At 43.1% G+C, this 12,092-nt stretch overlaps 1 protein-coding gene across 2 annotated transcripts in view; it reads left to right on the top strand.

Annotated features, from left to right (window-relative positions):
• The window catches only part of CCDC88C (coiled-coil domain containing 88C), a 147,233-nt gene that overhangs the window by 88,606 nt on the left and 46,535 nt on the right, over window positions 1–12,092 (top strand). For both annotated transcript variants that reach the window (XM_019552414.1, XM_019552413.1), the window contains exons 11-13: window positions 1,509–1,655; window positions 7,044–7,188; window positions 8,963–9,144. In XM_019552414.1, the coding sequence (XP_019407959.1) occupies window positions 1,509–1,655; window positions 7,044–7,188; window positions 8,963–9,144 (474 nt within the window). The remainder of the gene's footprint in view (window positions 1–1,508; window positions 1,656–7,043; window positions 7,189–8,962; window positions 9,145–12,092) is intronic.

Below are 12,092 nucleotides of genomic sequence, written 5' to 3'. Positions count from 1 at the left end.
GCTGGCTTCTAGTGACTAGGAAAATGTTGGCGACAAATGAAGAAGAAAGCCTTTAAACTTTTGCCTTAGTTCAACATTACCAAGTTGATTTATGAGGTATGATTCAGGGTGAGCAATGTAATTGGCTTTGTGTGCATGTTGGAGCAGGAAAGGATAGGCAAGGTAAGTCTGACCTTTCACCGCTGTTTCACAGACTATTTTGAAATGAGGGAGGGCTTGGGCAGACCAGGGTGCGTCTTACTGTCAGATGCTCTGAGACTGGAGGCTGCTGATTCCATCCTCCCAAAAGCAGGCTCTCAGCTGTTCTCCAAGAGACCAGTGTGATTGATTGATGCCTGATGACCTTTCAGTAGTCCATGTGGCTGAATATTTGTGGTCTGAGAGAGCAGTCTCTCTCTGATCTCAAGAGGCTTTACATTTTGAAGGCTATTGTCCAGGAATATATTTGTCAAGTCTTAAATGTGTTCCATTTTTCAGTGCTGAGGCGGGGAAAAACAAGCTAGTAAAAAACTCCTTGGAGGGACACATTGTCTTGCCCATTCCCGTTCTACCCTCAGTTTTCTAGTGAAGAGTCCTGATAATCCCCATTTGACCTCTCAAATGCTGGTGCTTTCCTGAGGGCCTTTTTTGTTCTTTCAATAAGCATGTATGCCTTTTAAGGTGTTTTTACATTGATGCTTAGCTGCACACTCTGTCTTCCTGGTGTTTCACAAACATATTGCATTACTTAGGTGTTCTTGAAAGAGTTAATCTTGCCTCCCATTTTAAAGTTGGGGAAACATTGACAGGAAGGTTAAGTGATAACTAAGCCCAAGGCCACAGGGTGAAATGTTGCCTCAACTGGAATTAGAACTGAAGAGTTGCCAGTTCCTGGTCCTGTGTTTGGTTCCCTGTAGCTCTTTTTAACCATTGAAAAATGGGTAACAAAATTGATCCCTCCTTCTGAAGTGTGTATGAAGTAAAATCTGAACCTATTATGTGTAATTGCTTAGTGTTTCCTGAATTTTGATATTCATTAAGTAGCTGCATTTAGTTGGCCCATATTAAAACAAATGTATAGAATTTTGTAAAAGCAGAAATAGACCAAGTTGTCTGTATTTTGCAATTGCTTTTAAAGAAGAGTGTATGCTTCAATAGTTAAAATTGTATGTTACTGTACGAGTACAATATAATAGCATAAATTTGCAGTTAAGTGCATAAGTGCACAATACTTCATATTAATCTGGTTTGAAATGCGTACTGTTATGCAAGACTTGTGATTTTAAAGTATAAAGGGTTATATGTGTGGAATCTATATATGGAATATTGAAATCTCAGAGTAAATTACTTTTTAATATGCTGTCCATAGTCAAACTTCCAGTATTAGGATATCCTTGTTAAAGATGTCCTGTGGACTAGTTATTTCAAGTTGAAGTGCATTAAAGGTACCTGATATTTAGACTAGGACTTCATAAAACTAGACAATTACAGTCATGTGCCATTTTTCTTTTTTGTTTGTGTTTTTTTAGGAATTGAGAGAGGACAACATCATATTAATTGAAACAAAGGCCATGCTGGAAGAACAGTTAGCAATGGCAAGAGCTCGTGGTGATAAACTGCATGAATTAGAGAAGGAGAATTTACAGTTGAAATCCAAACTTCATGATACAGAACTGGTAGGAGCTCTTTATTTAGTTCTGCTAAAGTTATAAAATTCATTTTTACACTGGGTTATGTAACACAAAATATTGGAATTAGAAAACATGAAATTAAGAGAACTTTTTTTACAGAGTCTCAGGCCTGGCATGTTCTGTGGGAATTTAGTTTATGTACATTCTTAAAATGCATGACACCACTTTTCAATAGAAAGGTATCAGCAGCATTGCTGTGTTTGGGAGAAACAATGTTTGGGAGACTGGATTGGGTGAAGTTTGAGCATGTCTCACCACATTCAAAAAGCTCCATGTAGCTTATTATGTTCATGGGACTGGTTAGAATTTATCGGTTAGATAAAAAATCTCTTAGGCACAGTATGGTAAAATCAACTGCAGTGGACCCAAATACATAATTATTGCAACAGTTCTGCAAGGCAGTAACCATTTAAAAAATGGGTTCAGTACTTAAAAACATATTTAAAACTTTATTAGAAAATGTTAAAAATTATGGTTATTTGTATGGCTTTGTAGAGTTGAAAGAATATAGAACCCCATGCATGGTTGCTTCATAGGTACATAAGTGGTATATGTTGACAGTTACAACTTGCAGTTAGTTATGGAGCCTATGTTAGCTCAGGTTAAAAAGTTCCCTTGTCCTGCTATGAGAGAAAGGTAAGTCCCTGCACATAGTAACCACATCAGTAAGGTGGTAACACTTGCTTAGACAACGGCTTTACTGTGCTGGGGTGGGAAATATTCAAAGGCATTAATAGTCTTTGTAGAAGGAGTTCAGTCCATCCCCTTGGGGTGGTCTTGGCCAGCTGTGTTTATGCTGGTGAGGGCCCATGATGTGCTTGATTAGATGTCCCTTGAACATCAGGTGGTCTTGGATACCATGAGGTGCTTCATCAGTTTCCAGTAGCAGCAGGGCACTCTGCAGGCTCACAGGACACTCCTCTTGCTTGGATCCCATGCTCCAAGTGACCCAGCTATCAGCACCTGTACCGTCATATCATAACTCTTCTCCCTCATGGTATCAGCCACTGGCCTGTATTTCCACAGCTTTTGTTCCTAGGCTTCACTGAAAACCTGCCACTGGTTCTCAAAGGGGATGGTCACACCATTTGGAACCCTTTTCTTGCCCCTGTCTGTTACAAGGATGTCCAGGTGCAGCTGGCTGTTGCAGTCTGGGATGGTGTGGTTCACAGCTATCTCCCTGACAGACACTGGGGCTTGTAGGTGCACAGGATGTGGGACAGGGTCTTACTCTCATACCTGCACCTCTAGTCTCAGTGGCCATAACTGATGATGCCATTGAGCGCAAGGCAGTTGATGGGCGTGATAGATGACATGTGGATTTGCAAAGCATGTCAAGTTTCTGTGAGGCATGAAGCGGTTGCTGGTGTCCCACTTCAAGGTGACCTTGAAGACTTCGCTTTGATCAGGTTTTTGCCTTCGGGTCACCCAAGTACTTGGCCCACATAGCATCCTTCAGGAACCTTTCCAGGCATGTTCTGACATGGCAGGGCAACAGTGATGTGGTTGGGGCAGGGAGCAGTGAGACCCACAACACCTATTGCACCCCAAGTCGGGCAGGACCCAGTGTGCTTTCCATGGCACTGCATTGTATTGCAAGCTTAGCCTCACAGTGAGGCAAAGTCCCTGCCATCACACCCAAAGCTGATTTCCAATGACCTACTTAAGAAAGTGGCCAGGTCCTTGTTGGCTGGCAGCCTGGTGATCCTCTTCTTGGCAGTCTTCTTTAGGGCACCAGCAGTGATGCTTCTTACCAGGTCATTAGGGCAGATCAGGTGACAGAAAGTGTGGGTGATTACCCCAGTGTCACAGAGGTCTCCCATGTGAGGGACACTGACACCCCCTGCCAGTAAGAGATGTATAGAATATTGTGGCTGGCCCATAGCAGCAGGTTCATCCACTTCTTTAGGAGCCACTTGAATTCACGATCTTCTTTCTTGAGAGGTGTCTTTGGAACTGCTGAGCCTGTGAGGATGAATGACATGTGGGGGATAAGGGGATGAGAATGAGATGACAAGGTTTAGGACACCTGATCTTCTGTCAAGGGGCCAGCAGGGAGGAATCAAGCTTGTGGGCATCCTGCATGATTCCACAGGTGGTCTCTTCTGGTGTCTGTCTTATCTGGTGACTGGTGATTGTGCCCAGGTGGCAGTAGCTCTCAATCTTCTTCAGGTGCCTCCTGGACTTGCCCTAGATCTTGACAGCAGTGACCAGGTTTGAGTTTCTTTTCCTGTAGTTGTATGCAGGGTTGCACATTTGGAAGTGTTGAAGCGGAGTTCTCTCCACTGAACTGCCTCAGAGCTGATGTCCAGCACCCTCTGGAGTTGGTTGGGCTTCCTGGCCAGGAGGAGTAGGTCATCTACATAGGCCAGGATGTTCAGCTTACATCTGTAGAGGTTGAACCCTCCTGGGCCCTCTGCAGCCGCTCAGAGGAAGGGCTCTTTGGCCAGGTTGAAGGTGATCAGGCCAAGTGCGCAGCCTTGCTTCACTTCAGTCTGGATGGGAATGTCCTGGGTTTTGCTCTCCAGCAACCCAGCACAGCCATTGTATTGCTTCTGGACAAATTGGGTGGCTTAATCTGGCATCCCAAACTCTCAGAGGATGTTGAAGATGTGCATGTGGGGCATGGAACCGAAGACATTGGAGAGATGCCAGCCATACCACCATGCACTGACATCTCACTCTCTGGGTGTTGTCCAGGGCCATCTGCAGTTAAATTGTGACCGTAGCAGCCCTTGATGGACAGGAAGCCTTTCTGTATTAGGCTTGATGACCCTCCCCTTCACTGCTCACTCCATGATCCTAGCTGTGACACAGCTGGCATAGAGCTTGTAGATGATGGAGCAATGGGCCTCCAGTTGCTTGGTTTGTCAGGCTTTCTTATGGATGAAGATAGTCATGGCTTTTCTCCAGGAGCTGGGCATGTGGCAGAACTCCTTGTACCAGTTGAAGAGCAGTGACAGCATAGGTCCCACTTCTTCAGCAGGTTGGATCTGATACCGTCTTTGCTTGGTCCTTGTTCTGCTCAGCCTGTCTCCCACTTCCTTCAGTGTGAAGTCAGCTTTGAGCCCCTCTGTGCAGTTGATAGGTGACAAGGATCTGAGAGAGGGAGAGCACAGGGTGATGATTTCTACCTTGTGGTTGAAGATGCCACTAAAATAGGGGAAGAGTCTTTCTTGGAATCTGGCAGTGACTTGGGGCCTTTATTGCCTTTGGACAGTTGGACCTGTACAGCTTCTGGATCCTGGGGCTGCTGTGGAGTCACATTGCTACTGCTTTATTGCTGCAGAAATCATAGGCATAGGGCTTATTCATTCATGCAAATACAAATAAGCCTTAAAACTGGTTGCTTATGACTTATAAGCAGAAGGTCTAATGAATAACTATGGACTCTTATAATTGCCTTAATCATAGAATCAGTGAGTTGGAAGGGACCTAGAAAGATCATCTAGTCTGCCCCCCTGCCATGGGCAGGAAGGAGCACTGGAGGTGGCAGGGGTCGTAAGACACCAGCCAGGTGCCTATCCAGTCTCCTCTTGAAGATTTCCAGGGAAGGTGAGAGCACCACTTCTCTGGGAAGCCTATTCCAGGCTCTGGCCACCCACGGCAGAAGTAATATAAAAGGGTTCTATGACTTCAGAAAGTTTGAAAAACACTGACCTAGATTAAGCTAGTATAGTTTTGCTATTCCATACTATACTCTCACCTTTGGTTTTACTGTGTAGACATGTTGCAGATTTCTACCTGAGCATATGCTATGCTAGAAATTCTGTGTAATTTAATGGCTGTTTCATATCTGTTCTAAGCTATTCAATACCAAATAACCTTAATAGAAAGCTGTCTTCCTGCATCAGGCTGTTTTTCATCAATTCATTACTATAATACTCATTCTCCCAGACAATAGCAAACAACTTTTGTGAAACATTGAATACTTTACCTATATATATGTGGTGGATGTACTCATGACAGGAAAGAATTACTAAGTGAAGATGTTAAAGTTACCATATTTATGTGACTTAAAAACAACCAAATAATTAGATTCTATACATAGAAAATTTATAAATTTGTTATAATTTTCCATGCATAGAGTATCATTACTGGGGAGTCATCTTTTAATTCATCCATTCCACTGCTGCAGTCGAGCAGTTTTCTCCCTGCTTGTCTGCCACCTCCAGCCTCAGGTCTCCCCTTTCCCCTCTGCCTCTACTTTCCCTCTTGCCACTCCTCTTGCAGCCTCTGCTCCTCTACCCCTCCCTCAGTCTCTGCTCCACCCCCTCATTTTTGCTCCTTACCAGCAGGCTCCACTCATGCTGCAGCCTGGGGCACTGAGCATACTCAGTTTTAAGATGAGGGGCATGTTAAATGGGGAGACACCTTGTCTTATAATCGAGTAAATATGGTCATTAAAAACTGTTTATTTTCTGTCTGATTAGCACTTAAGTTCAGCCTTACCTTGGTAGCTTTATTTTAAAAAATGCTAATAGTTTATGAATTTCTTTCCCATCTATTTATATGGCTTACTTCTAACAAAAATAACAATAAATAATGATGCTGAAGTGTCATGATTTAACATTTCCATACATGAAGAAAAAATCTCTGCTTTTATAATGCTTATCCTTTAGCTTTAGGGAGAACAGAGAGCTGTATTGTAAACCCTGACCATGTCAAAAAGTTGCATCAAATCAGTGGTTTCCATTATGTGAGTTTTTGTTGTATTAAGTGATCCTCCCCCTGTATGCAACACTGGTCAGGCCGCAGCTGGAGTACTGCATCCAGTTCTGGGTGCTGCACTTCAGGAGGGATGTGGACAACATGGAGAGGGTCCAGAGGAGGGCCCACCCGCATGATCAGGAGTCAGCAGGGCAGGCCCTACGAGAAGAGGCTAAGGGACCTGAACCTGTTCAGCCCCCACAAGAGAAGGCTGAGGGGAGATCTAGTGGCCGTTTACAAACTGGGCGGGAGGGCCAGCAGGCATTGGGGGAGTCCCTGTTCCCCCAGCACTACCAGGAGTGACTAGAAATAACGGCCACAAGCTGGCAGAGGGTAGATTCAGGCTAGACGTCAGGAGACGCTACTTCACGGTCAGGGCAGCTAGGTTCTGGAACCAACTTCCAAGAGAAGTGGTGCAGGCTCCTACCCTGGGGGTCTTTAAGAGGAGGCTGGATGAACACCTCGCCGGGGTTGTTTGACCCAGTACTTTTCCTGCCATGGCAGGGGGTCAGACTTGATGATCTGTTCAGGTCGCTTCCAACCCTACCAACTATGAAATGCATTTCAAATGGCCATTGCAGTATTTCATGGAGCTGGAGATGATGTTGAACTCCAAACCATAGATCTTTTCATCTTCTTTCCATCTACATGCTGCTTTCCCAGGACCGTGACGCAGACAAAAAACGAATTGAAGAGCTGCTGGAAGAGAATATGGTACTGGAGATTGCCCAAAAGCAAAGCATGAATGAATCTGCGCACCTGGGATGGGAGCTAGAACAGCTGTCAAAGAGCACAGACCTTGCAGATAGTAAGTAGCAATCATGAGACAACTCATTACTACTCTGGTTGTGGGAGCTTTCCTCTCAGGAAAGGAGCAAGTTAATATGTTAAACAAGAGCAAAATCATAATTCATAACTTTCTTAGTGGACACTTTTTTATTTAAACAGAACAAAAAAGTTTTTAGCAGTTCCCCAGCTTTCAGCTTCTTTCGATTATGTAACTATTCAAATGATTTTTATTTTTTTGATATTCATTAAGAAAGTGTGCATAAGTAAAATAAATCTACCAACCTGCAAATTATGCAGAGCACGGGTTATTTCTAATTGAACAGTTAATGGCTGGGAGGGCTTCATGGACCCTTTAGTGCTCTGCATTTGTCTTTATATTGCATAAAATTGCATGTGTTCAGGTCACTGGCTTTTACTAGAAGCTGAAATATAAGGGATAGAGGAAAAAGGAAGGCTGTGTGTGGACGAAATGAGGGGCATATGTGTACAACACTTTAAAGCAGACTAGATGCTTTTGCACCACTTTAATGGTAATGGTATCAGTGTTTGCATACCTTAGCAGTGTATTGTGCATTAATTCCAGCCCCTGTAGGAAATTCAGTGGCGTAATGTGCCTTAAATGACTTTGGACAAGTTTTAGTTTGCTGCATCTACAGCCGCGGAGCGAAGCACCGGCCTCTGTGCAGTTTCAGAGCTCTTCAGGAAGCCTGGGAAGGCAGGCTCCACCCAAGAAAAGCAGGGAGCCTGATTTTCCTCCCACCTCCCCCCTCCGAGCCTGCCTGCCTAAGCTGCTGAGCTGCACAGGGGCCCAGTGCTTCCCTCCATGGGAGAAGCAGGTAAGTCAGCAGGATGTGTGCATGACATGGGGGTTTAATCAGCCCTAAATTGAAGTGGTGTTTTTTAAAGCCCACCGCTTCAATTTGGGGCCCCTGTTTCATCTACGCATGCCAGAAAATTACTGGCTGTTTGGGTTTAAGTGGGTGATTCAGTTCCAGTAACTACATGCAAAATAAATGCATACAATCTGTGGCCTATTCATCGATAATTGGTATCTTTTATAGCCTTAATTCTTTTTATACTGGAATAAAAATATTTTAAGGAATCCTAAGAAATATGATATTATTCTCAGCACCAGACCTTTACTGAGCACTTACTTGATCCTGCAAATACTTGTGTATAAATGTAGTTTTATACATCAGGTGTGGTTTAGTTGAATCAGTGGAACAAATTGCAGTGCTGGCAGTACCTGCATCTTAGTCATTCTCTTAAGCGACATCATGAAAAGATAGCAATCTTTAGCATTACAAACGATTGCTATCTTGTATCTATTAGTAGTGACTAATTAGTCACTTCTCTAAGGTATAATTCAGAACACATGCAACTTGAGGGGTAAGTTATTCCGTTAAGTGACTTCATGTAAAGATAGCAATCTTCATGTAAAGACATGAAGTCACTTAACAAAATGACTTGCCCCTCAAGTTGTATGTGTTCTGGATTATACCCTAGAGTAGTTACTGATTAGTTTTTAATACTTTTAAATGTGTTAGTCTTGCAGAATTCACACTGATTGAACTGCATGTTATATATTGTTTTAAAATACATATCATGGTTCAGGTATATTCTTTTTAAGTTGAGTAAACTAAGTATAGGAGCCTACTTGCGCAAGTTTTTTCTTCAGTTAATTATAAATGTATATCAAAGTTGAAACTTCCTGGCATTTTACCAGTTGTCTTATGAATCAAGAAATGTGCACGACTGGATGTGTTTAAGTCCTCCTTTGTGGTTCTCAACAGCTAGGAAGTCCTTTGTGTTTGAACTGAATGAGTGTGCCTCAAGTCGCATCCTGAAGCTAGAAAAGGACAATCAGAGTCTGCAAAGCACCATCCAGGAGTTGAGGGATGCCTCCCTGGTCACAGAAGAGAGCAGCCTAAAGTTTGTAGAACTGGAAAAGGAAAATCAACAACTTAGCAAAAAGGTACTTTTGCCTGGCTCACATTGGCTGAGTAACCAAAGCTGTTTGGGTGCTGTTCTGACTGGGTCCATCTGTGTGCAGGAGCAAAGCCCTCATTTGCATTGAAGTTTGCAGCATCTTGGATGAGTGGCAGTGCTGACAACTCTAGCTGGTTCCCTGAGGTTCTGCAGAAGGTTATGTAGCCCTTCCCTATATGATCACCATCTTTTAATACATGTCTATTCAGCTTCTTTATACCCTGTTGTCAACTAAGGTGCACCAGCCTGAGGATATTGTTTGCTTCCATTTCCTCAGTAGTGGCCCGTGCCTTTCCACTAAAAGATCATGCTTTTCTCCTATCTCACTGCCTGCTTCTGTGACAACTGCTTCCTTTGCTGTACAGAAAACATTTATTCTGTGTGATTTCTATGTAAGCCAATGCAGTGACACAGACGATGAACTGCACCCAATGCTTTTAAAGCTGCAGATTCTGCTCTGTCAGGTCCTTCTTGTTTTTGGTCCTTGCATCATTGTGCTGCATTCCTATTTTCTACAAAGCCAGGGGGTTCTCTTCATTCATGGTAATGAACTTGCAGGTAGTCATTTTTTCTCTACTACATTATCAAATATTAATGCTCTTAGTTCATTTGCTAGTTCAGCTTTGCTTTTTCTGAAGGGCATTTTTAGTTGTGCCACAGCTACCAGCTTTATTTTTGGCTGGCTACAAACACACATGCTTTTCTCTGGTTACTTGAGCCACTGCCCGCATGAAAATAAGCTGTTGCTAGTGTGATGCATTTGAAAATTTCCAATAGTTGTCACCAATAGCTGTTGTGGCCCTGATACAAGCTTATACAACAGTTCAAGCATAAAAATAACTTGGCTTCCCTCTGTGGTCTGCTTCCTATTATTTAAAATATGTGCTAGATCCACAGAGTGCCCTAGATGGAGGCAAGAACTTGCTTTTGACGCATGGGAAGCTTTAGACACAGATGGGCAGATCATACTTAGCAGAGTAACTACTCCTGTGCCAGTGAGAGGAGATTGTTATCCTTTTATTTCAGAAAACATTTTGTGGAACTCCAACTTAAGTTGGGTGGGGTGCCCAGGAACAGCTGCAGTCAACCTCTAGCTTACCCTAGGCACATTTCTTTGGGTACCTCCAGTTGTGACATAGTATCAGTACTGACACTTATGATCATACCATTAGCGCAGTGTTCTCTTGAGGTGGGGAAAGAGACTTATCAAGCTTGGATTACTTAGAGATTTGGGTTGGATGATCCATCACCAGAGAGTGCCAGTACAGGGTGAGGAGCAACACATTGGTATGAGGCAAGTAAGCAAAAATGCCCTGAACAGCTGAGAAGGCGAAACATAAAGAACATTTTTTGATGATGATGTATAACTTTAGAACTTGGGAGTGAGATTGAGGTGGGAGGTAAACTAGGCTGAAAGCAGTGATTGAATATCGTGGTCTGATGACATTGTTGGTGGCAACTATTTATATTGAAGGAGGTTTGAAAACAATTTGCTGCACAACCATCTGCTTTATTTAGCAAGTGCTGTGTCAGTGATACCTGATCTGCAGCTGCAAGGAGAAATAAAACTTGTACAGCAGCTTGATATACAAAAAGTGAAAGTATCTTTAATTTTATTTTTTGATTAAAAAAAAATAACTTATGCATATGTGTTATGTGGAGCTCTAGAGTGCTGAGGTTTCATATGCTGTCAAAGCATGTATCCAAGAATGAGGATTGGAGTTTTGTGGGTTTTAGAACTTTCTCGGGTGGAGCCGCAGCAAGCAGCTGATAGCTGGAGGGACTCAGAACGCATATGGGAAAAGTCCAGAGTCCTTACAGAGGAGTTGTGACAGTGGTGTGGTATCAAGGGAGGTAAAATGGAGAGAGAGAGGATGGATGGGAATGTATAAAACAATGACAGAAGTAAAACACAGTTCCCTCAAACTTGCAGAAAGGTTCATGTAATAAGCGGAGGAAGATGTTCTTATTTTGAGTGGAAGGACAATAGGGGCTAGGTATAGTTACAGGCTTTTTGATCAAAAAAGCAGCAGCAGATATTCTCTGAACTTTGCTTGCCTCAGCCTTTGGGTCAGTGAAATCGTGGCCCTACCAAAAGCAATAAATATTTTTTCCATTGGCCTAAATGGAACCAGCGTTTTCATGCTTCGTCGATGACCTAGATTTGTATGGTTGGTTAAATAATGATCAGTTGTTGGCTTGTTTGAAAGATGTATGCAACAAGGGTTGAAAGGGATTGTTGAGGGCACTAGCTTAGACTAGTGAAATGATTTTAGGATAAGAGAAAGTTGGAAACCCATCTGTTTGCTTCTGTTAACTCTGGGGAATGAAAAACTAGAAAACCCTAGTGTCGGGCAAGCTAAATAACAATATCATTCTTTTCTTGCCCCAACTTCTATAATTGGACCAAGCTGTGAATAATAATTCCTGACTTGGTGGGTCTTTTGGGAGGTACTTATGAAAAACTTTTGTTGCTATGTAGGCTTACATTCCAGCTTTCGCTAAACAGCCCCTCTGGAACCAATGAAGCATATCATTGTTACATTTCTAAATGTTAAACCCTGCTTATCTCCAGCCTAGACAGGCCCTACTTATCTAGACATTTCCTCTGCTGAAGGCTCACGTGAACCTAGGAACAGTCTATCTTCCACTGATTAATGTACAAGTTGTTACTAATACCTTTTCCATTGAGATTCCCATTGTGGCGAAGTTCACAAAATCGGCACAAAACAGAATTGTTATATATATATATTAAAAAAAAAAAAAAGGCTCAGTTAGGCTCCGGAGCGGTGAGAGACGCGTGGGTGAAGCCCGCTGCGCCCCCGCTCCCCTGAAGCCCCCCAGACACCCCCTCAGCAGCTGCGGAGCCCCCTGCTGACCCCCAGCACAGCCGGAGGTAAGCGGGCTCGTGGTGGGAAGGGGTTAACTCCTTGC

This window comes from Crocodylus porosus, unplaced genomic scaffold (genome assembly GCF_001723895.1).
Source record: "Crocodylus porosus isolate Cpor-Errol unplaced genomic scaffold, CroPor_comp1, whole genome shotgun sequence".
NCBI classification, from domain to species: domain Eukaryota; kingdom Metazoa; phylum Chordata; order Crocodylia; family Crocodylidae; genus Crocodylus; species Crocodylus porosus.
Note: the sequence above shows the minus strand (reverse complement) of the source record. Positions and strands in the feature narration are given on the sequence as shown.